The sequence below is a fragment of the Tamandua tetradactyla genome, chromosome 2 (assembly GCF_023851605.1).
Source record: "Tamandua tetradactyla isolate mTamTet1 chromosome 2, mTamTet1.pri, whole genome shotgun sequence".
In the NCBI taxonomy this organism is placed as follows: domain Eukaryota; kingdom Metazoa; phylum Chordata; class Mammalia; order Pilosa; family Myrmecophagidae; genus Tamandua; species Tamandua tetradactyla.
Window position 1 is genome coordinate 78,223,842 of NC_135328.1, and position 24,439 is coordinate 78,248,280.

The 24,439-nt window shown below is 44.7% G+C and overlaps 1 protein-coding gene across 2 annotated transcripts in view; it reads right to left on the bottom strand.

The window, feature by feature from the left end:
* Positions 1–1,283: 1,283 nt before the first annotated feature.
* Positions 1,284–24,439, bottom strand: part of ADAMTSL1 (ADAMTS like 1) — a 998,876-nt gene continuing 975,720 nt past the window's right edge. For both annotated transcript variants that reach the window (XM_077148079.1, XM_077148080.1), the window contains 6 exons: positions 20,581–20,793; positions 19,043–19,223; positions 16,321–16,528; positions 6,124–6,233; positions 5,141–5,361; positions 1,284–3,669 (listed from right to left, as the gene is read on the bottom strand). In XM_077148079.1, the coding sequence (XP_077004194.1) occupies positions 3,563–3,669; positions 5,141–5,361; positions 6,124–6,233; positions 16,321–16,528; positions 19,043–19,223; positions 20,581–20,793 (1,040 nt within the window). In that variant the 3' untranslated portion in view covers positions 1,284–3,562. The remainder of the gene's footprint in view (positions 3,670–5,140; positions 5,362–6,123; positions 6,234–16,320; positions 16,529–19,042; positions 19,224–20,580; positions 20,794–24,439) is intronic.

A 24,439-nucleotide genomic window follows, 5' to 3' on the forward strand; every position in this document is an offset into this window, starting at 1 on the left:
AGGGGTCTGGAGTATGAGAGTTAGAACTCTCAGGACTGGCCTGTGGTTAAGATTCCAAACTCGTATACTGTGGCTGGTGGCATCTTGGTACGAATCTCTTTTCCTCCCAGCTGTGGTCTCTGATTTTGACTGGAAACGTTTCCGTACATTTGATTTAAGGCCTTCCCACCATTTGAGCCTTCCTGGGTTTTTGCCCTGGCACCTCCAACCCCCTCGGCCCTGGGGCCTCTGTAGGATATTGTTTGGTTGCTGGTACGTGAATATTTATAGTTCTAGCATTGGCTTTTTGTTTCTTTAAAGTAAAACCTAAAACTTAGAAAATAATTGGAATTTCAAGAAGAGGAATTTCTCTGGTCTATTTTTACACTACTCCACGAGGAGCTGGATACACTGGGGTGGGTTTGCTGGAAAACTCTGGCTCCGGCTTGCCTGGGGCGTCTCTCACAGGGGCCCCTGTGCAGGCGCGGCTGGGGCTGGGTACCGCTGCCCTTTCCCTAGGGCCTGTTCTGGAACAAGTCCACAAACACGCTCTTGTTTTTTCTGCACTTCCCATAGTAGCTCTATTTCTAAGGATGTTTTAAAAGTAGGGAGGCAGGAGCCCTAGCACACCAGAGCTAGGGGGATTTTAGGGGAGGAGAAAATGGCAGCCCCAGTTGAAGGTCCCACTGTCACCTTCTCCTCACCTTTTGCAGGAGGAAGGATGGTGCGTGTGTCAGGGCACACCCAGCATGCGGATAAGCGCACGTGCTCTCACTAGAGCCAGACCCGCGTGCCCCGGTGGTTTCTCTGGGCTTCAGTTTACTCATGTGTAAATGGGAGGGGACGGGCACAGGGTCAGAGTGAGGATTCCATGTAGTAGTGACCTATAAATGTTAGCGCCACATCATTTAATAGTGCAGGTCCAAATTTTCAACCTGACCTAGGGTGAGGCTACATTTTCACCCAAGTCTGCCCCTACTCTCAGAGGTGCTCTGGCTTGCTTTTCCTCCGAGAGGAAAAACTATTGCTTCCATGTTTCCGCTCCCCAGGGCTGTAAGTGAGAGGCTGGTTGAGGGCTGCATTGGCCTAAATGTGCGCACAGCTACAACGCGGCGCCACGGCGTTCCTTTGCAGGACTGGCCTGCCAGGCGCGGTCCCCAGCTTCCCCTGCAGAGCCCCCGAGTGCATTCTTCCATGTCAGCCCCACATGCACCTGGCTGGGAACCGTCAAATTGATGGGGACTTTTCTCATCTGTGGCGTAAAACAAGATGGGAAGGTGGTGCTTAACAGAGACTCAAGACGCCAAGATTTAAATAAATAAGCTGTATTATCTTACAAAAAATATAAATACAGGCTTGTGTTTTAGAGGAGGAAGTGCCTCCTTCCACATTAGTCAGCAACCCTAACAATCTTGTGGGGCTGCTGAGTCACAATTCACAGAACAAACATTAAATCTACATTCATCTCATGCAAGGAGCACACTGCTGTCGCCCACAAACCGAGGTTCTCCAGCGTGTATGGAAGCTCATTTCCACCTGCTGCAACCTGACACGTGGCACAGCTGGAGGATGCCTGCTATAGAAGAGCTGTGAATATTGTCCATTGGTTCTCAATATTTATTGAACTAGAAATAATCAACCACATTAGTAAGTAGTATGGAATTTGTCACCTTCATTCCATGCATAACTATTATATCATGAATGAATCCACTCTTATTGCCCCATCACCCCAAGTTAGCTTTTACAAATATATTCTGTACACGGTGAATAGATCCAAAGGGAAACACCAGGTTCTATGAAAAATAGGAAAAAAAAAATGCAATAATCACCACTGAGTTTACAGGAACACAACTGCAGGAAGTTAATACAAAGTCCCCCCCCAATATTTTTTTTCTGGATGACAATGTACAATTATTAATATTGCACTTTTTATACAAGAAATCCTAATAAATATTCACAAAAGATATACAGACATAGAAACATTCTCTTTTATTTTAAATAAACCTTACACTGATTTTTAGTAACATGATTTCTTGGAGCCCATTTTTGTGGGGAAGAAGAAAGAGAGAGACCCACCCTACCTCTTCACAGCTCACTATTGTCTCCCCCCGCCCCAAATTTACTTCCGTGCTGGCTGGAAAATACAGTCTTGACTGATGTCAGCGGTGGCTCTGAGGGCACGTGGCATTTCATGAGTGTGGACATGAGGGGGTGGTTTATCTCAGGGGTAGGTGATTCTGGCTGCCCTTTCCTAACTTAGCTACTAAACTGGGGCTGGGGGGAAGGCAAAAATCCCTGGCCCAAAGCTGCGTTGCTGAAGGACCAATTTGCCATTTAGTCCCAAGCTTTTCGTCCTGCCTCTTGACTTTGCGATCGCCGTTTCCCTAGCGCTGATGCGCTCTGCCCAAGCACGTGTGCCCCTCTGCCCGTCACAGCGTCAGCAGACACTGGCGTAGTCGTTATGTCACGTCAACAGAAATCCATCTTGTGCGTGCTGGGTTTGAAGACTTGCTCTTGGGCTTTGTGCCACCTCTCACACTGTGCCTGGGAGGAGCCTAAGATGCCAAGGGATTGTGGGGGCGCGCGGAAGCCCACTGTCCCCCTGACCCCTGCCAGCCCTGGAATGGGTACTCTCTGGGAGACTGTTGAGTTAATGAACTAATTTGGGGCAAACTGACTCTTGTCTCCTGCAAAGGCCCGGTAGGCAGAACTCTGGCTCGTTCATCATGCTCAATTACTGTGGCCCCCAGCTGCAGCAGTCCAGGGCTGGGGACTTCCCGCTTGAGCTACAGAGACGCCAATGGCGTCTTTACTACAGGCTTTACTACAGGCCCTTTACTACACAGCCAGAGCTGGACCTCGCGCTGGCTTCGTGGCAGGGCAACGGGCAGAAAGTTCCCCCGGAAGGCACGGGGAGGGGGCTCGGACATGCCCCCTGCAGCGCCCCCTCCTGGGGGTTCCCTTCTATCCTGTCTGCTCCCACTTTCCTACGGGTGACCACAGCCAGGTTCCTTCTTGCTTTTGTTCCCTTCCCTCCCGACTTGGTTTTCTGCATCACGGTGTGTTTCACCCCTTCTTCTCGGTCCCCATGGAGGGACTGAGTTCTGAGCTGGTCTCACCCCGTGTTGTCCTCCTCCCTTGTTGCTTGTCCTTACCATGACTGAGGGGCCACAGCAGTGCCTTCCAGGAAAGACACAGCAGCTGGTGTCCAAAATGTGCACCAATCCTCATAAACCCTCTGCCCCGCCCCCTTCCATTTTGTAGTCTACACTGGCCCTGCCGGCCTTAAGTCTCTTTGGGACCCAGGTTCGGGAGGGAGCAGACTCTGCAACTTCCTTTAGACCCCTGTTTTCTTTCTTTCCCAACGTTCTGTCCTCCAGCTAAAACGGAAAGAGAAACCTGCTGAAGTCCTCCCGACCGGGAGTGGAAATAGAAGGGTGGAAGGGATGTTGGATGAGGCTGTGTGTGGTGGGGGCGGGGAGGGGGAAATAAATAAATAAAATGAAGAAAGCTTCAGTTCTGTCCAAGGTGGATGCACGAGTCCTTGTGTGGCCAGGGTAGAGTTCTGCCCCGTGCCCTGTCTTCACACTTTGCCACATGTTCCACAACAGCGAGACTTGAACTGGCTGAGCTGGCAGAGTTTCAGCTGTTTCACCTTCTCGCAGTACCTAGTAGTGTCTCTGCACTCCACTGAGAAGGGAGGAGAGGGGTGGGGAAAGGGGACAGAAAGGAGATGTGAAACAGAAGCTAACAGAGGTGGTCACTGCTGGGCGCTGCCAGAGCACTGGCCACGGGGTTGCTTCCTGGGCCCTGCCTTGGGCACCGGCCTCTGCTGCTGGATGGGCCACCAAGCTCCAAAACCTCCGGGCAGGCTTCTCCTGGCAGAGCTCAGGTGGCTTTGCCTCCTTCCTGAGAGCTCTCTCAGCTTCCAGGGCGGTCTTACCTGCCTCTCCTAGGGATCACAACCTCTCCTCCTAGTCAAGCCTGCCTTTTCCTATGGCCTTTTTGGCATTTTATTAAGTGACTCTCCTTCTTGGGACAGTCCCCAGAAGGACCAAAATTTCTGTTTTGAGACGTTCCTAATTAAGCTTGGTTTTCCTGTATTCTCTATTGGAGTTTCTCTTCTCCTTGCACTCCCCCACTCCTTACTAGAACACCATTTTCTAGTTTGTTATTGATGCAGACTACATGGTCCTTAAATATTTGTGCTAATTGGACTTATAGACATCTACGATTTATATCAGTCTTAGTTATGTCAGGGTTGCACTCTGAGCATGGCGAGCTACTTCTATGAAGATGGGTCAGCACCTTAGCAGAGGACAAGGCTCATCCATCTCCCAGGGCGTACAAAGAAATGGGCCTGTGTGCCCGCAGGGGAATGGATGGCTCAGTGAGGCCCAGCCTGGGGGGGAGGTGGTGGAAATGACCCTGCTACATTTGTTGTATTATTTCCTATTTTTTCCCTCATGCTTTGTCTTCTTCCTGGTGGGGAAGGACCTGTAAGTTGTGTTTTGGATCCAGAGGAAGTAAAAATAGTCAGATCCCTACCCAACTGGGATATAAAGGCCAGGGCTGTGCTGAGGAGGCTCCGAACTTGAGGGAGTGAAGGGTTGGTAATCCTGAGTGAGTGGGCACCTGTGCAGTTCTGGCAGCCCCCAGCGGGGTAGGGGAGGAGGAGCTCAGCAGGTCCTCTTTTAGAAGCAGAGCCAGGTGGGCATGGGGCCAGCTGAGCAGTCACCCTGCCTGCTGTTTCAGTGACAGCAGTGCTTTCTTTAGTAGCCTGGCCCCCAGAGTCATTGTATAACCGTCCCCTCAGGGCACCACACAACCCACTGCGGAGGGTGGGGGAGCTGCTTGCTGATTTCATCCTGTAGTTGGCCAATAACACCTGGCCCTCTCTAGGCCAGGATGGAGAGTGTAGAAGCCCTGGGGGCACACCCAGCCATCTTTTGTGGCCTGGACATGTGGATACACATCCTTGCACACATGCTTACTTGCACACACCCACACACCCCTCCGAAAATGTCCATCTCTAGCCCCAGCTCATAATCCTCAAGGGACCAGATCTAATGCCCTATCTCAGGTTCAGTCCTAGGGACTGTCCTTTGCACCTGATGCCACGTGGGCAATTTGCAGAAGGTTCTTTGGGGTTGGAACGTACTGTTTTCACATGGGGTGATGTTGCAGCGCTGCCAGTTGGCAGGCCGGGGCCCCCAGGAGCACAGGTGATCGGGCACGGGCTTGTTGGTGTGGGCGTGCACGCACTCCACACGGCGGGACTGGAAGCCATAGTTGCCACAGGTCGCCGTGCACAGGGTCCACAGGCTCACTCTCCAGTGCACGCTGCAGGCCTCTGACCAGCAGTTCTGGGTGCTCACGGGCCTGCGGGAGGAGGGTGGCAGGGTTAGCCTTTGTGGGGCTGGATCGGGGAGGGGGGGGGGAAGATGTGAAAACAGTACTGCTGATCCACCGTGGTCGGGCAACTCCCTTAAGGACCTCTAGTGCTACACACTGGGGCTTCTGATCCCTGCTCTCTTAGTGAATGGCTGTAAGGTCTCAAGAAGGCTACTTCTTCTAACTGGGCCTTCATCTCATCTCTACAGTGTCTCTGTCATTTCATGACCTGAGAATGAGTTCTACGAGAGTGGAGGCTGACAGCAGAGCCGACTGGGGCCTCAGGTGGGCGTGGTGAGCCCTGACTCAGGGACACGGCTATAAGGAAGTGGAGTCGGGGATGGGGGTTGTATAGCAGCTATAGGGACCCAAGGACAAGGGCCTTGCCTCAACTTCTAGAGGGAGGTCCCTGAAAGTTGAGGGGCTGGTGGATCCCAGGAGTCTGGTGGCTGCTGTGTGGCCCCTTCTCTACCCCAATCTGGGCCAGTGCATTCTCTTTTGTTATCAGCCTCCTCAGAGGAACAACACTCTGTCTGTCTGTATCCTTTCTTTGTCCCTGAGAAAATAGAGCCCAACCAGGTCCATTAAGCGAGCACAAGACCACCACTGAGTCATCTGTCTATGGCAGGTCAGTGGCCTGGGGTGAATGGAGGTGAGAGGACTGGCGGGTGGTTGGAGAGGAAACTTCTACTTACCACCACCTTAGTGCCCTCTGGGGTTGGGGAAGGGAGCCCTGGGGTCTTCTCTTACCTTGGAAGGGCGCTGCACTGCTCCAATGGCAAGGTGATGCCATCCCGTGTCTGGCAGAAGACCTGCCTGTGCTGCACGGCTAAGTGAGGTCCGATGCAAGGCCCATTGCACTGGGAATCAGAGAAAGGATAGATACGCTCACAACATGCTACGCAATGCCCAGAACACATGGGATACAGGACCCTTTTGCAGGGTCTTGTTGGAGGCCCTTGGATCACTCATCTTTGGATCAAATAATGGGCTTTCACTGGCATATCTTCTTTTCTCTGTGCCATAGCGGGACTGTTGACTTTCCTGTGGTCTGTGGGCATTCTACTGGCAAAGGGCTAATGGTAAAGCAGAGCCAGTCAGAGAATGTCAGCTCCCTCCCAGCACAGCTATTTGAAAAGGTATCTCCGCATAATGCACCAGGAATGTGATGGTAAATTTTAGAGCTAAAGACTTTTCAAGAAGCTCCCCTCTTCCTTTCAGTCTAAAGGGTAGATTAGTTCTGTTTCCTTGTTAAATTCATCTAAGTAAACAAAGTCCATAATTTCTTTCCTTTCCCTTGGCTTTGTTTTCTCTAGATTAAGCAAAAGCAGACTTCGGTTTATTTCCTTCTCATACTCTCCCACTGTGTGCTGAAGGAGGTGGTTAAGCTTTTCCTGGAGTGGGCAGCGCCAGCCTTTTCACAGTAAATACTCCTAATAACAACTGTGTCTCTAAAATACAAAATCAATGGGCCCTTGGCCAACCTGCTATTTTAGTACAAGAGGACAGATCCCCTTGGAACCCTCCCCACCTCCAGGGGTTCAAAGATGGGCATCAGGAGAGCTGCTAATCCTTAAAATTATAAGCAGATTTATTGAGTGTATTGACATGTTTCTAGCAAGAGGCTCCAGATTTCATCAGCTGCTCAAAGGGATCCCTGACCTCAAAGCATAAGAACCACTGAAGGAGAGGGATTTAAGGTGAAAAGCAATTTTCTTAGGGCAGGGTCAGTCTGACACTGCTGTGCAAAAAAATCACAGGACTGGGAGAAATGTAAGAAATGTCCCTTTGACACTGACAACTGGGAATTCCTGAGGGAGCATTTGTATTTGTAGGAAGTATTTAGCAGCCCTACTCCTCCCCTCTCATTTTCTCCTTAACTCATCGGGGTCTGACTGCAGGGCCTATTCCCACACTGAAACTGCCCTACAGACTCGGCAGCCTGCCAGTCATGTTCCAGTTCAGTTTGTTCTTTCTGCTGCATTTTCACACCACTGACCTTTACCTTACTCAATAGTGTCTTTTTTGCTTCTTTAAATTCACTTAAATTAGTATTCCCCAGGGTTCTGTCCTCCCTCTTTTCTCCACCTCATGCCTTCCTCTTCCCTCTGGGGGATGCCACCCATTACTCCCGACCACCTGTGAAGACTTTCAAATCATAGTGTTCAGCAGAGCTTTCTGTTAAGCCCCAGATCCATGCATCCAACAGCTTCGTGAACATCTCTCCTTGGGATTTTTCATAAACATCTCATAAGTAACATATCTCAATTTATCACCCCAATCCACCCCCCCCCCTTTTTTTTTTATGTATTCCTACCTAGTTGTACCATCCAAAAACCTGAGAGTCATCCTGCTTTCCTCCCTCTCACTCATCTCTGATGGCCAATGGGGTCACTGAAGCCCTGGGAATCACATTTTCCTAGTATCTCTGTTCCATTTCTAATGCTGAATGCCTTCATTTTGACCGGCATCATTTCTCAGCTAGACTGGGTTTCTCTTTCTTCAGTTGTATCACTTTTTCCAATCCAATCACCATGCTACTGACAGAATAATCTTTTTAAAGCATAACTCGAAGGATGCCACTCCTGCTTAAAATCTTCCTGAGGCGCCGCCCCCACCCCCCCTGCAATACAGTGGCTTTCGTAATATAAGCCAAACTCCCTGAATTCACACAAGAACCTTCATGATCTGGCATCTGCTTTCCAGCCACATTTCTCCTTCCACACTTTTACCAAATTCTCCTCCAAACATCCCGGGGCTGCTTTTACCTTTATTTTACTTCGTAGGGAATATATTCCCCACCTATGATAGGGGCCCCATAACTGTATGTTGAATTTACATGAAGCCAGGTCGTTAGAACTGAGAAAGTAGTCTTATTTCTACTAAAATCACATGGTTTTCACAGATCTAATGGAGGCAGGCAAATGGAGAAACAGACACTATTACATTCTAACAGTTTGTGAGCTCAAACAGTACCCAATAATTTGTAACGCCTCAAGCTTTGCAATTCTTTAAAGGGTGGCCCATTGATCAGGGGCATTGGTGTCACCTGGGGCTTTTAGAAATTCAGCATCCCAGGCCCTACCCCAGACCTGCTTAATCAGATTTGGCATTTTTAAAGAGATGTCCAGGTGATTCAAGTTTGAGACATAGCATCTTAGAGGGTTTTAGAAGGAAGAAGGGTGTAAGAATTGTTTGGGGGAATAGAGGAAGATTCATGTCTTTTTCTCTCTGTTAGGACAAAAAATCACAGAGAATGATCAATGCACACCATATGTCCCCTGATGACACAATGCAGAAACATCTCTCACACGTGGCCAAATCTGTTCCCAATTGTAATTTCACAAACAGATGGTAAGCTTTGAGAGCCTGGAAGCAGCACTGCCTTAGGCTGGAGGTGAGCAATCAGAGGTAGGATTTTCCAGGTAAGAGAAAGATGATAATCCCCCTAGGCATGGAAGCAAGGGAAGCTCCTGTCTCTTTGATTATATAACACATACATAATGTCACTGGAAATAAGGGGGGTTGGTAGCGGTGCCAGGTGTGTTGACTAACCAGCGTTGAGCCCCAGCCCCAGACCTCACTTGGGTCACCAATGCCTCAAGGGTTGCAAGTGAACTCTGTGACCGCTTTCTAAATAACACTGATCTTCATTAGGGATGGCCACAGCATGCTAGCTGATTAGGAACTGCTAAGTGATTATTTTGTGAACAACACATCTGGGGTGGGACATGAATGCAGTAGTCTGTAGATAGTTCCAATAACTTTTGAGATGCTAACTGCCCCCAAACAGTCACATTGGCTCAAATAGTTACACAAACAAAAGCAGGTTTGTTGTTTTGGGGTGTCCCAGCTGGCCAAGCTTAATGGGCTGGTTTAACACCTGACTGAAACCAAGATGAAGATAATGTCTTACTTTGTTCCGTAGTTCTCTTTTGACATTAAATAAAAATGCTGGAGGATTGCAGGAAGACCGGTAGAGCAGGAAGCTCCTGGAATCAGTCCCTCCACCAAAATAACCATGAAACTGGCAGGAACCTTCAGAATCAATCACATTGAATCTCCAGAGTCAAGAGGAACTCGGTGCAGCATTGAAGGAAGAACAGGAGGAAGATGCTAGTAACTGCATTCAAAGGTGAATTTTCCTCTCCCTGCAGTTGCCACCATTGATTTTCCTCCAGTCTTACGGCTGGCAGCACTGGGGACTGGAACTCTAGCTCCTGCCTCAACTTGCTGGGGCCTGGGTGGGACATAACGGTCTAGTCCTCCAAACTCAGGGGATATATGGTCTGATTCCAGATCTCTACTTCTCAGCTACTTCAGATCACTGGGGGCTGGCTCTGATGGCAGCCACTGTTCCAAATGCCCCCTTGTGCCATGCACCACCTCCCCCCCACCACAAACGTAGCAAAAGAATTATTTAAAATACTGTAAAACAGTTAAAGGGCTACATTAAACTGGCAAGTTCTGAATTAAGAAAACACAGCTTCACAAGCCATAGATGAATTTCTGGTGCCCTTGTTGGCTCCATTCTAGAGGAAGCAGAGTTGCCCCGAGTGCATACATGGGACATGCATGTCAGTGCTCATCTATCAGGTGGAAGTCTGAGAGACTGAGCTGGGGAACATATCTCCAGCTGGCTCTCCCAAAGTTTGTTCTTAGGGTAGAGAAGCTGCTTAGGATACTGTGAGAATAATGGCATTTAAATGGCCTGGGGCAAAGAACTACCTGCATTCAAGTCACTTGAAAGAGCTGAGCGGGAGGGAGAGGTCTGTTCCAAAGGTAGTAGAGGGAGAATTCACTCAAACTCCTGTGGACTGTAAAATGGGAGAATTCCTGGGGTCTCTAGAGAACACAGGACCAGAAGAAGAAGCAGGCTCCCCAACTCCAGCTCCACGCAGGCTCAGATAGGACAGAGCAGACTGTGCATTTTCCATTGGCTATGGGCTGAACTGCTTGATAGGAGGGCTAAGCTCTGAAGGAGATCACTAGTCAAAGCAGAGCCAATTTGCAAAGAGTGGGAAAGGTGCTTTTTGCCTTGATTTGTTTTGAATAGCTCCTGAAATTCAAGAAAATCTGTGTCATATCACTAGCGGGTATAAAGGCTTAAGAGACAGGCCAGGAACTGATATTAAAGTGTTGGTGTTGGGATTTAAAGTGTGCACAGAAGATTACAAGAAAAACAGAATCAGGAAATGATGGCCCATCCTAGAACAAGATAAAAACAAGATACAAGATAAAAATCCAGAGACCATAAATAAAGAGGAGCAGACTCTGGGCTTATGAGGCAGAGAGTTCAAAATAATGATCCTCAATATGATCAAGGAGAAAAAAGTAAACATCGAGAAAGAACTAAAGGATATGAGAAAAACAATGAACAACAATACAAGAATCTCTCCAATGAATTACTGGAATTGAAGAGCACAATACCTAAAATGAAAAATTCCCTAGACATTTTCAACAGCTTGTTGGAGGTGAACTGAAATGAGGAGGCTGAGGAGCAGAAAGATAAAAGAATTAAAAAAAAATGATGAGAGCTTAAGACACCTGTGGGACCCCATCAAACATATTGATATACACATTATGGGAGTCTGAGAAGAGAGAGAGGGGCAAAAGGAATATTCAAAGAAATGATGGCAAGAAACTTCCAAATTTAATGAAAGGCATGAATATGCACATTACAGAAGCCCAACAAATCCCAAAGAGGATAAATTCAAAAAGAATCACGCACAGACACATAGTCATAAAGCTGTCCAGTGCCAAAGATGAGAGTGTTCTGAAGCTACAAGAGAGAAACAACAAGTTATGCACAAGGGAATTCCAATAAAATTAAGTCCCAATTTCTTATCAGAAACAATGAAGGCAAGAAAACAGGGGATTGAAATACTTATAAGTATTGAAAGAAAACAACTGCCACCTTAGAATTTTATATCTGGCAAGACTTTCTTTCAAACACAAGAGCCCCAAAATATATGAAGCAAATAGTGACACATTTGAAAGAAGAAGGAAATGGCTCTACATTAATAGCAGCAGATTTCAATACCCCACTTTCAATATCATATAGCAGATCTAGATAGACGATCAGTAACAAAATACAAGATAGGACCGACATCTAAACTAGCTAGACTTAACAGGCATATACTGGACACTTCACCCAACAGCAGCAGAATGCACAGTCTTCTCAAGTGCACATGGATCATTCTCCAAGACAGAGCATATGTTAGGTCACAAAACAAGCCTCAATAAATTAGAAAATATTGAAATCTTACAATGTATGTTCTCTGACCACAATGGAATGAAGCTAGAAATCAATAGGAAATGTCACAGATATCTGGAAATTAAGCAATGTATTCTTAACCAATGGATTAAAGAGGAAATATCTTGAGGCAAATGAAAATACAACATACCCAAACTTATGAAATACACAGCAAAGGTAGTCCTGAGAGGTAAATTTATAGCTCTAAATTCTTTTATTAAGAAAGAAAAAAGACAAAATCAGAGACCCAACTCCAAAACTGAAAGAACTAGAAGAAGAAGAGCAAACTAAATCCAAAATAAGCAGAAGGAAGGAAATAAGATTAGAGTAGAGATAAATTAAATAAAGAAGAACAATAACAAAACAATAGAATGAACAAAATAAAAGTGGTTCTTTGAAAAGATCAATAAAACTGATAAAGCTTTAGCTAGATTGACACAGAAAAAGAACAGACATAACTAAAATCAGAAATGAAAAGGGGCACATTACTAACAAACCCACTGAAGTAAAAAAGACTAAGAGGATACTATAAACAACTGTACATAATAAATTAGATAACCGGGATGAAATGGACAAATGCTTAGAAGCACAAAATGACCTACACTGACTCAAGAAGAAATAGAGCATCACAACAAACTAATAACTAGTACAGAAGATTGACTCAGTATTAAAAAAAACTCCCAACAAAGAAAAGCCCAGGACCAGATGGCTTTACAGGGGAATTTTACCAAATATTCCAAGAGGAATTAAAACCAATCCTGCTCAAACGCTACCAAAAAATTGAAGAGGAGGGAATATTCCTTAATTCTATGAGGCAAATATCACCTTCATACCAAAGCCAGATAAAGATACCAGAAGTACAGAAAATTAGAACAATTTCTCTTATGAATATAGATGCAAAAATCCTCAACAAAATACTAGTCAGTTGAATCCACCAGCACATTAAAAGAGTTATATACCATGATCAAGTGGGATTCATCACCACATGCCAGAGCAGCTCACTATAAGAAAATCAGTCACTGGGAAATGCCACATTAACAGAACAAAGCTAAAAACTCATGATCATCTCCATTGACACAATTTTTTCTTATGACAATACCCAGACCACTTCTTGATAAAAACACTTAGGACATTAGGAGTAGAAGGAAACTTCCTCAACATGATAAAGGGCATATATGAAAAGACAAACATCATACTAAATGGTGAAAGACTGAAAGCTTTCCCTGTAAGATCAGGAACAAGACAAGGATGTCCACTGTCTCCACTGTGGACATTTCCACTATGCTGGAAATTATGGCCAGAACAGTTGGGAGAGGGAGAAGGGGAGAGAATCCTGAAAAATCCACAACAAATCTACTGGACTTACTAAATGAATTCAGAAAAGTGAGGGTATTTAAGATCAACATGCAGAAATTAGTAATATTTCCATATACTAGTAATGAACAATCTGAAGAAGAAATCAAGCAAAAAAATTTCATTTACATAGCAACTAAAAGAATCAAATATCTAGGACCAAGTATATAAAGGTCTTGTACATAGAAAACTACAAGACATTACTAAAAGAAATAAAAGGAGACCTTAAATGAAGGACATGATTTGTTTACGGATTGGAAGACTAAATATTATTAAGATGTCAGTTCTACCCAAAGTGATTTGCAGATTCAATGCAATCCCCAAATCCTTACAGCCTTCTTTGCAGAAAGGGAAAAGGCAATCATCACACTTATATGGAAGGGTTAGGGTTCCCAAATAGCCAAAATCATCTTTTAGCCTCATGTTAAAGCATATTACCAAGCTATAGTAATCAAAACTGTGGTTCAGACACAAGGACAGACATATAGGCCAATTGACTTGAAATGTGAGCTCAGAAATCAACCCTTACATTTATGGCCAAATGATTTTTGACAAGGTGCCAAGTCTACTCAATGAGGAAGGAACATTCTGCTCATCAAATGGTGCTGGGAAAACTGGATGTCAAGAGCAAAGGAATGAAGATGAACCACTCTCCCTCTCACAATACAAAGAAGTCAAGTCAAACTGGTGCCTACCTACCTAACCATAGGAATCAGAACTATAAAACTCCTACATGAAAACAGAGAAGAATCTTTAGGACCATGTGTTAAGCAATGGTTTCTTAGATTTACACCCATAGCACAAGCAACAAAAGAAAAAATAGATAAATAGGATCTCATCAAATTAAAAAAAATTTGCACATCAAAAAGGAATTTATGACATTAAAAAGATAGCCTACTTAATTGATGGAAATATTTGAAGACCACATATCCAATATGAGTTTAATATCCAGAATATATAAAGAATCCTACAAGTCAACAATAAAAAAGACAAACACTACATTTAAAAAGTGGGAAAAAGACCTGAATCAGCAGTTCTCCAAAGAAAAGATCTACAAATGACCAAAGCACATGAAAAGATGCTCAATGTTATTAGCCATCAGGGAAATTCAAATCAAAACCATGATTAAATACTAGAACGGCTACTACTAAAAAAAATGCAAAATTACAAGCGTTGGAGGGGATGTGGAGAAATAGGAACATTCTTTCTTTTTTGGTGGGAATGTAAAATTGTGCAGCCTCTGTGGAAAACAGTTTGGTCCCCAGAAATTTAATTATAGAATTATCATATTACCTGATAATCCCTCTTCTCGGTGTATACCCAAAAGAACTGATAGCAAGGACTTGAACAGATATTTGCACACCGATGTTCATAGCAGCACTGTTTGCTATTGTCAAAAGATGGAAGCAACCCAAGTGTTCACCAACTGATGAGTGAATAAACAAAATATGGAATATACATACAATGGAATACTATTCAGCCATAAAAGGAATGACATTCAGATGCATGTGACAATGTGGATGAACCGTAAAGACATCATATTGAATACAAAGGACAAGTATTGTATGACCTCATTGATATGAAATAATTAGAATAAGCAAACTCATTCAGAATCTAGAATATAGGTTATCACGGGATAGGGTGGAGTATGGATAGAGTGGGAGTTAATGCTTATATTGTACAGAGTTTCTATTTGGGAATGGAAAAGTTTTAGTAATGGATGGTGGTGATGATAGTACAACATTGTGAATGTAATTAACAGCAATAAATTATATATCTGAATGTAGTTTAAGGAGAAATTTTAGGTTGTATATATGTTACTAGAATAAAAATTAAAATAACATGGAACAGTACAACACAGTGAAGCCTATTGTAAATAATGGACTATTGTTAATGGTACAACTGTAAAAACCTTCCATGAATTGTGACTATTGTACCACACTAATGCAGGGTGTTAATAATAGGATGGTATATAGGCATCTGAGTTTTATGCATGATTTTCTGTAAACCTACAACCTCTCTAATTAAAAAAGAAGATTGGGAGTTGGGGTAGTGGAGATGGAAGCAATGCTGCTAAACCAGCTAAAACCATGACATAAACCGTCCTTAGTTTCAATCTACTTTCAGCAGTATCTCCAAGGACTATACCCAACTATTTTTACATCTCATACATAACTCTGGGATGAAATTAAAGGCATTTCACAACAGGTATGATTCAGCCATGATCAACCAGAATGGTTATCCAGCCAATAGAGCCATCCTCCTATCAATCAGAGCAGGTCTCAGCATCCAGTCAGCGTGTACTGCTTGAATTTCAGCCCTGGCAGGCAGCTCTTATCTACCCAGTTTTCTCCAATAGTTTTTGAACACAGAATTTGGGAAATAGAGTCTATACAATTATATGCCATTTCCCCCAAGTACCTCCACACTTAATTGTTTTTGGTGCCAACAACATTCTACATGATGGAGAGGGCAGGGTAAGAGAACAACTCTTTCAGATGTATTCTTGTCTGAAAAAAGGGAACATCAACTTGGGCTGCAGAGAATCTTCAGTTTGTGCTGGTCTCCCCTTTAAGTAAAAAATAAACATAAAATTTCCTCTTCAAATGGAATGAACTGTCCTGGTTCTTTCTCTGTATAGAAGAGGCCTCATTCCTAGACTCCTGGGTCAAATGAACCCCCATTTCTGCTGTCTGAGAGCTTACCAGGGACTCAACCTCTGGCAAGAATCAAGAAGGATGCTGGTCATTTCAAAGTGAGCCAGCTAAACTTCGACTCTTGACATGTAGCAGTGGTTCTCAACCCTGGTGCATGTCAGAACTACCTGGGGAGCTTCCAAAAAGTACCTATGTTTGGATGCCAGCCCAGACCAACTGACTTGGTCTCCGGGATGTGCAGCCTGGACACTGGTATTTGAAAAACGTTTCTCTAGTGATTCTAATTATGCAACCCAGTTGAGAATGGCTGGCCCAGAGTAAAACTGACCCTCATGCAGTACCCCCCCCACTGTGGAATGGATTTCATCAGAACTTGAAATCATCAGCTCCAGCATAGCCAGAGAAGAGGTGGCCCTATAGAAAGTAAAGGGCTCTCTGAGGGCCTGATGAGGATGAGAAGGCCTCTCTGGGTGGCTGGAAATCAAGGAAGAAAAGTGTGATGAGCATTGGAGATAATGTCAATGTCAGGGGAAGAGCATCAGAAATTGGGCAGCATTAGTTGATAGAGGGGAAAGTAAAAGGTTAGCACAGAGGGAGTGGAGGAAGTGGGACTGATGGCATTTTACTTCCTAGTGGGGCAGGATCTGTATCTTTAGAATAAAAACCCCTCTGGCTCCTCACCTGGCCCCAGCTGGAGAAGGCCCACTCCACACACGGCTGTTGGTTACAGGCCTGGGTGTCCACAGGTCGTTTGGCGAACAGGGTGCACATGTCATTGGACACGGGAGTGGAGGCCCCAGAAGCTTTCAGCTTCTGACAGGTCACCCGGCGGGTCTGGACGCCTCCCCCGCAGCTCCGGGTGCAGGCAGACCAGGAAGTCACCATCCACCTGGGGAGAGGAGAAGAGTCCCGAAGCCCCAAGGGGTCAAGCCTTGGGGAAAGACATGCCAAATCTCCCAATAAAAGAGCACCCCACACATCCCTCTTCCTACCACACAGCAGCTAATTTGGAGCTGTGGCCTTTTTCGTATTCTTTACTTGGACACCGACCAGAAAGGTGCACCCTGAAAGAGTATTCTGAAGGTCAGTTGCCTGGGCTAGACAGCGTCCCAGAGGCCAGCAGATTAGAGACAGAAAGAACACTCTCTGCAAACAGTCCTTAAGCTAGTTATGCTCTACTGTGGTTCTGCTACTTACTAAAGGCACCCACGTATGTGGCAGAAGAGGGACAGTTTCCTACTGAAGTTAAGGTCCAAACCTCTGTCATCTCCTGATGAAAGCAGGAGGCAATTTCGTTTTCACTTAGCCAAAGTTTTATCTGAGAATACTCACTACACTTTCTACCTCACCTCAAGCCATGTCTCGCTTGATTTTTTTTTTTTTTAACTGCTCAGAAACAAAGTTCCTTCACAACTTTTTGGAGACATCCTACCTTCTTGGGTCACAGTTTCTTAGGTCTCAGAATGTATGGTTCCAACTATACTTAGGTCCTCAGAGATGAGACTGACCAAGACTGTGACAAATAGGCTTTAAAGCAAAGCTGTAAGCCTTTCAGAGCAGAGATGCTTGGAAAACTTTGGTCCATATACAAACATTCAGGGTTCTGTTTGCATGAGTGTACCCTGGGCTAATTCTCAAAGAGGAGGGGAAGGAGAAAGTTGGGGAAAATAGTGAGAAAAAACCTTGGCAATTTTTAACCCTATCATTCATCTGTAAAAAAAGTTCTTCGGCTTTATTGCTGGAGAAAAAAAATTACCTAATATGAAATGGTGGAATCAGGTACTCAGGTCAAAGCAGGACTTGTTGGGATTCAGAAAGATGGACCAGGGCAACATTTGATGATTGAGTACAAAGATAGATGCTAAAACATCTATAAAGCAGGAAAGCCAGTTCAAGGTGAGCTGGGGGCCACTTCCCCTGAGTGGGGCCACAGCTGACTTTCAGGAGAGGTATATAGCAAGGAGCGGGGCAAATTCCTCCTGGATCTGGATCTGTGACTTATGTAGTTTTGTGGCAACCTCCCTGCTCCATGTTCCCTGGAGAGAGATGACTGCACACGGAGCTCCAACCCGCAGAAGCAGAATCACTGAGGAAGCAGGTTCAAGGTGTTTTAAAACCCTGGGCCACTGAAACCCAAGCAGACCTATCCATTATTATTTCATTTACCAAAGTAAATTAAACTGATTGACTCTGACCATCATCAAATCAAATAAAAACGTTCCTGGCATGTAAAAGATCTCTTCTTCGTTTCACGCAGCTTGGCAGAGGCAGCCTTCCAGCTTCTTACATCCCTGGTGAATGTCAGGCCTGCATTTCAATCAACTTTTATTTCCAAATATACATTTCAGCAATTTTTCAGGAGCTGGGGTGGGGGTGTTGAGAATGGAGAGGTGTGGGCTACGTTACAGTTCAGGAAGGGAATAAAAGGACATTAATCATTCTTGTGGAAACCTTCCCGTCAGCAAGTCAAACTGCTGGTATTAATGAGTGTGTTTCATATTTCATTGAGTCTCCTGGTTTCAGCTGCTTATGATGACTCAGTTGGCAAGTCACAAAGTGGTTGCCTAAGAAGTCTATGCAGGTCCTGTGGGTAGGTGGTAAAATGGCATTCCAGAGCTGAGCCAGCCCCACCAGGCTCAGGGTGCCTGCTGGTACCAAATGTAAGACCGCTCATTATGCTTTCATAATTATGCTTTCAGCTATTGCTTGAAGATGGGGGCTGTGGGTCCTCAGAGGGACTCGTAGCTTCTCCAAGCATGGGGAAGATGTAAGAGGAAGAGACTGTGGGTCCTTCTTGGACTATATGAAGGGACCCAAAGGTAGAGAATATACATCCAAACTGGAGTGAACTATAGGAAATGGGAGATTTATTCCAACTTTAGCAGGATGTGACAGTTTGTAGAAAAAAAAAAGGAGGTGAGATGTCCTCAATTACACTGGAGTATTGATTAGCACAGGTATAAATTCAAAAGTTAGAAGAAAGGGGAGGGTTTGGGGTTGAGCCATCTATCCCCTCAACACTTCAACTGAAAACATATTTCCTTCTCATACAAACAAACTAGAGGGTTAGTCTATTATTGCAGACCGGGAGCCATCTCTGTGCAAGGCCTGGGCTGCTCTTGCTTGCTGAACAGGGCCTTTCAGGTACCTGGGAAGCCTGGGCAGCCACCAGCTGGCTGATGGGTGAAGGAATAAACAGAGCCAAAGGAGGCAGGTCATCCTGTGTGATGTTTGTGGCACAGTGGAGAGGCGTCACGGACCTGTGCCTACAGGAGAGAACAGCTCATCCACATTCAGCATCTCCCCCTGCTCAGCCCTAGACAAGGCCTGGCCATCAACTTGGATAAACGTCAGGGCCCATCTCAGGGGGTGGGGAGCCTGAGCCCGCAGCTGCCACACTCACCGAGAAGGGCAGTCTCTCCGGTTGCAGGCGACGGGCTGCACGGCAGGGCGCACCTTCCCGGCACAGTGCGCGGGGCTGACTTCCGTGCTGTTCAGGAGACACCTCAGGCGGGGCTGCTGCACCCCCCTGTTACCGCAGGAGGCTGAGCAGGTGGCCAGTCTGTCCAGGGACCACCAGTAATCTAACACAGAGGGTCGGAGGCCAGAAGAAGCACCATGAATGTCCACACTCTGTATTCCTTCCGAGCGGGGCAGGGGAAAGGTGGGTTGGGGGCCGGGGCTGGGCTGTGCGCTGGGGAGGAGAGGGGCAGTAATGAGGGGGGCGTTGCCCCCAGCCTGGTTCTGTTCCTCCCCTATTTGGGCAAGTCACCTCATCTCTCAGCTGGCCATCCGTAAAATGGGGAGGTAACCCTCACCTCATCAAAGCATCGTGAGGACTGGACATAATGAAAGTAAAGGGTCCAGCCAGGTGCTCTCACTGCTTCTAAACATGCTTCCCAAAGTACTTTTTTCCCTGTTGGCTAACCAGAACATGACTCTCTTTTTTTTTTTACAAAGAGATAGAGCTATATAAGAGATACTTAATCAAATTTAAAAGTACAAATTAGAGTTGGATTTTGTAAATGTTAACTAAAAACAGCCTATCCAGAGAGTACTCATTTATGTATGTCACTCAGTGACGCCAATGAGAAGGCCAGTTTCTTGGGTTTTTCTATTTGGGGGGTTGGGAGTCACTGGTTGAAAAGCTGTTAAATGTAACTCTGGGCTGGTAAATTCTGAGTGCTTATTGGCAGGGTTGCACATTACAAACCTTGCACTTAGCTGCTGGCTTCTGGTTTTTAGCAGAGAATTGCTGGCAAGAAAATGGAACATTTATTTTCTTGTCTGGCAAGCCAATGGTAGGGGAGGATATTTGTGAGGAAACCTATGTACTCAGGAAAAAAATCCCTCCATTCCAAGGCAGTATTTTCGTGTTGGCAGAAAATTCTGTCCTGTCTCAGAGAATCCCTCCATTTTGGGATATACAGTGGAATTTTCTTTCTTAGAAGTACCACACACGGTCTTTAGGTAGAACCAGACTGCAGCGAAATCAAAAGCCTCATATAGTATTTATAAAAAGACCAGTGTTTGGCTCTTTTCCCACTGTCTTGGGCTCACTCACAACTCTTTCCTGGTGCAGTAAGTGCCAAGTCCTAGAGCTGTTTACTAATTAAACCAGCAGAAAGGAAACGTTCGACTTTGATCCTCAGTGGTGCTTCCTTGGTCCTAAGCAGCAGCAACATTACGTGCAGAAAGGCCCATTTATGAAAGCAGCACTGACTTTCCCAGGCTCTTCTGGGATGGGGCCAGGTGGCTCCTTTAAAGGGTCATGTTGGCAGAAGTAAGGTCTGCATGAAACATGGTTTGGCTTCAGTTTTCATGCTCTAGAAACTATTGGGGATCAGAAATCACTTTGTTCTACTAGAGAATTAGATTTCCAGTGGACAATCTTGTTCAATATCTAAGTCCAACAGCCAGGTAAGGGATTCCATGTCTTACCTTGGATCACTAGAGACGCCTTCTGCACCAGCATTCCTGCCTCATTCTGAGCAAGACAGCTGAATTCCCCTTGAGACCCACCACTAAGATTTGCAACTTGAAGAATCTGTCCAGCAGCCAGGATATGATGCGTCAGTCCTGTGGCAGTGGCGATTGGCTGACCACCATGGAACCAGGTGATATTGGGGGTCGGGTGACCTTTGATGGGGCAGCCTAGAAGGAGGGGAGAAGTAAGCCATTGGCACAGCCACGAATTTCACATACCTCGTGAGTTGTTTTAGTGTCCCCATGGCTCTACAGACCATATATACAATGTGAACTTACCCATGACATTTTTATTAGGTTTGCCATTCCCAAAGCAGGATGTTTTTATTCTCTGGGCTTCTGGGAGAGTGACTATTATTTATTTAATTATGTAAAAATTCTTGGAGAATATAAAGTGCCTATTTCTGTTCATGACCTTGTATTAACACAGACGTACATTAAAAAAATGATGCAATTAATATTCATTCATTGAACATTTCTTCAAGTTAATTAGTTCCTACATCAATTTTACACCGAAAGTAAATCCTGCTTCAAAGACAGTATGCTTGCAACTGGGGTATTTTAAAAATAATTAGAAGTCTAATATCTGCTCCATTTTACTCTTTTGTGGGATCTTTAAGCCAAAGTTTTTCAACAGAGACTAGGAAAACAACTTTAAACACTGATCTCTTTCTCCATAAATCATGAACCTTGGTCTTTGGACAACTCCTACTGAGCCTCCACTGAACATGTATGATATTATACTTATCAACCTACTCATAGAATGTATTTTGATAACATTAAAATTCCAAAATATTAAACTGAGATTTTCTGTCTACCCAGGCCTTTGGAGCACAGAATTAGTGGGATAAACTCATTACAGTTGTGGAGAGAAAAATATATGTCCTCTAAATTTTGAGTACTTGTAGAGTTTGCTATTGTGCCTCCAGCAACTTCTAAATTTATTTAGAAGTTGAAATACATGATAAATCATTCAAAATTAAATATACTGGGGTTTTCCACTCAGTTCAGTTAAAAAAATATTTATTTGGTAATTCTGGGGACGTAGGTAAGGCTTTCTTCCCTCTTCCAAGGAAGTTCCAAGCTGGAATAGGATTTAACAAGCACTTGAATGAAACTGGGATGTGAGGCAGAAGACTGTGAACTCTCTGAAGCAGAAAGATGGCTGCTTGCACGTGTATGCCTGCCTCTGGATCTGCAGATAGAAAGGATTTTCCAAGGTTGGTTTTTTTTTTTTTTCTGGAGGCAGCACTGTTAGAATTTGCACAGGACAGCCATTAGAGATCACTCACGCACTGCCAGAGGAGGAGGCTGGGACTCTGAGATGTTAGGAGATTTTCCAAGATCCTATGGCAGGACTTCTGACTCCTCGCCCTATAAATCAGCAATTTGCTCAGGAATCTTACTACCCCCTTTCTTTCCTGCTCTGAGGTAATGGTGTAGGATAAAAGGGTAGGAGCCTGAAGATCCTTGAAAAACAATGCTCAAATGGACCCAAGAAGCTCAGCATGGGAGATACAGGTATCTACTCCCCGTATCCATTTACTTTGCCATGTAACTTTTCAGTAGCCTATTATGGGTGGGCTATACTCTCCCACCTCCTGACTTTGGGTTTAGCAATGTGATTTTGTTCTGGCCAATAAAATGAGGCAGATATGTTGGTATACCAGTTCCAAACCTGGATCTCAAGAGACTCTGTGAGTTTTTGCTGTATCCTGGTGGCTTTGCCATCCCCATTAGAAGAACATGTCTGGATTGACCTGTGAATCCCAAGAGGAAAATGAGGGAATTGTGGAGAACAGCTGACTCTTCACAGCCAAGCCCAATTTTGATAAGCTGAACTAATAAAGATTAGTAAAAATAAATGATTATTACTTTAAGCACCTATTCTCTTTTTTTTTTAAAATATAGCTTCTTTTGCGACAATAGTTACCTGTATACTTAGGAAGAGGGGGATTGCTGGTTTTTCCCCTCTTCCCTTTGGCCAGGGGATCTAAGACCCGGTATAGGGCAGGGCTTCTACCCTGCACTGGCTCAGTTCCAGCTCCTCCTGTATCATCTCATTCAGGGTACTTAGGAGAAGTGGGCTCCCCTGTGCCCTATGGTGTCCACAGTGCTGTCATTCTTTGCACTCCTGTTATGAAATGGGGTGGAAATGGCCTTGGGAGGAGTATACAGGAACCTGTCCATTGGGAGCTCCTGGGATCAGCACCTCTGCCCCCGCCCCTGAACCCAGCCCCAAATGTAGTCTGGAGTCAGATGCTAGTTTTGTTTTTCAATATTAAAAGGCAGGAGAACTGTAAGTTTCTTTACATAAACAATTAGTATGATTAAAGAAGTACAGCTTTTCAGGCTGACTGAAACAGGCAAATGTATATCTTCTTATCACTTTTTCTTTGAAGAATAAAAGATGCCATGGGCTGTAGAGATGCCAGTCCCTGATGAGACTGACTAGATGCTAAGTTGATAAATAATAACCTTACTATTCCCTAGCTAATGGGAGACATTTGGCCAGGGAATCTCTCGTGTTTACCCCTAATCCTCATTTTCCCAATTCCATTAGGATCAGTTTTCTGAGAAAGTATTTAGGAAGAAAGAAAAGAAGTTCTCTATGGTTGATAAAGTTACTTATCTAGGAGCCAGAAATTCAAGTCAGCTAAATAAGAGTTTCATTTGCATACAATTACATTCAAAATCCTCCCTCCCTCTTGGAATCCCAAGCCTTAAAGATCTGTATTTCTAGTATTCCTCTCTTGACCCATCTGGTTCTTGGGTTTTGGGCATGTTCCCAGGGCCTCCCATTCCTCCCCAGCCTGGTGCTCTTAGAGAGGCTGAGGATGGGGCACAGTCACTTTTACAAGGTCAGAAATGACGGCTTCCATGGGAATTCCTGGAACTCAACTTAAGAAAGATCCATGGGGATCAACAACTTAGGCAGATGTCTCTGAAAGGCTGCCTTCCTAAATCCAGGTCCTGTTCACCTTGAATTGGCGGTGGGGGCTGGGAGTGAAGGTCAGACCTAAGGAAGGGGTTTAAGCTCTCCTTTAAGTGACTTAAAAAGGAGTTGAGGACAAACATTCAAATCAGTCAAGGCCAAACTTAAGATGTCATATTTGCCACAATTCTTTTTATAGTAAAACCCCTCACCCTGAAACTTATCAGAGTGACGATTAGTCTTGTAGAAAAAGATCATTCTTTAAAAAAAAAAATCAATTTTGTTACGTTTAAACACAATTATATAGATTCATGACTCTTAAAGAGAACTCTAGATTTTGACTGGTTTCTCTGCTCTCAGTGTTCTAATCTATAAACGAGAATATTTGACTTGACCAGTGGTTTTCAGATTGCTGTTCCTGGGGCTCTAGGGTTTTGCAGAGGTACCTCAGGGGATACCTGGGAAGGGTCCTTGAGGAAAAGGAGTCTGAATAGGTGGGGCTATGGGACCTATGCCCCTATTTCAATCAAATGAAAATTATATATTATTAGGCTTCTGTAAAAGAAGATAACATTTAGGTAACCACTGAATTAAATGCTCTTTAATATATTTTCACATTCCAAGATTTCACAGCATAGTCTCAGACTTATCATGCTAACCCCTCTTTCTTTCCCTCCAGAAAAATGAGACCACTGATCCAAGAGCCAGGGGCCAAGCCTACATATTCAATCTATACTGCTTGGATCAATGTGTAGTTACATTGAATCAGATTCCAATGAATGGCTCATGGAAGAGATTTTGTATAAAGAAGGTATTTGGTATTAAGATAGGCAGAGATCAGGAATTCAGAATGTGAAGGAAGAACCAATGTGAACAAAG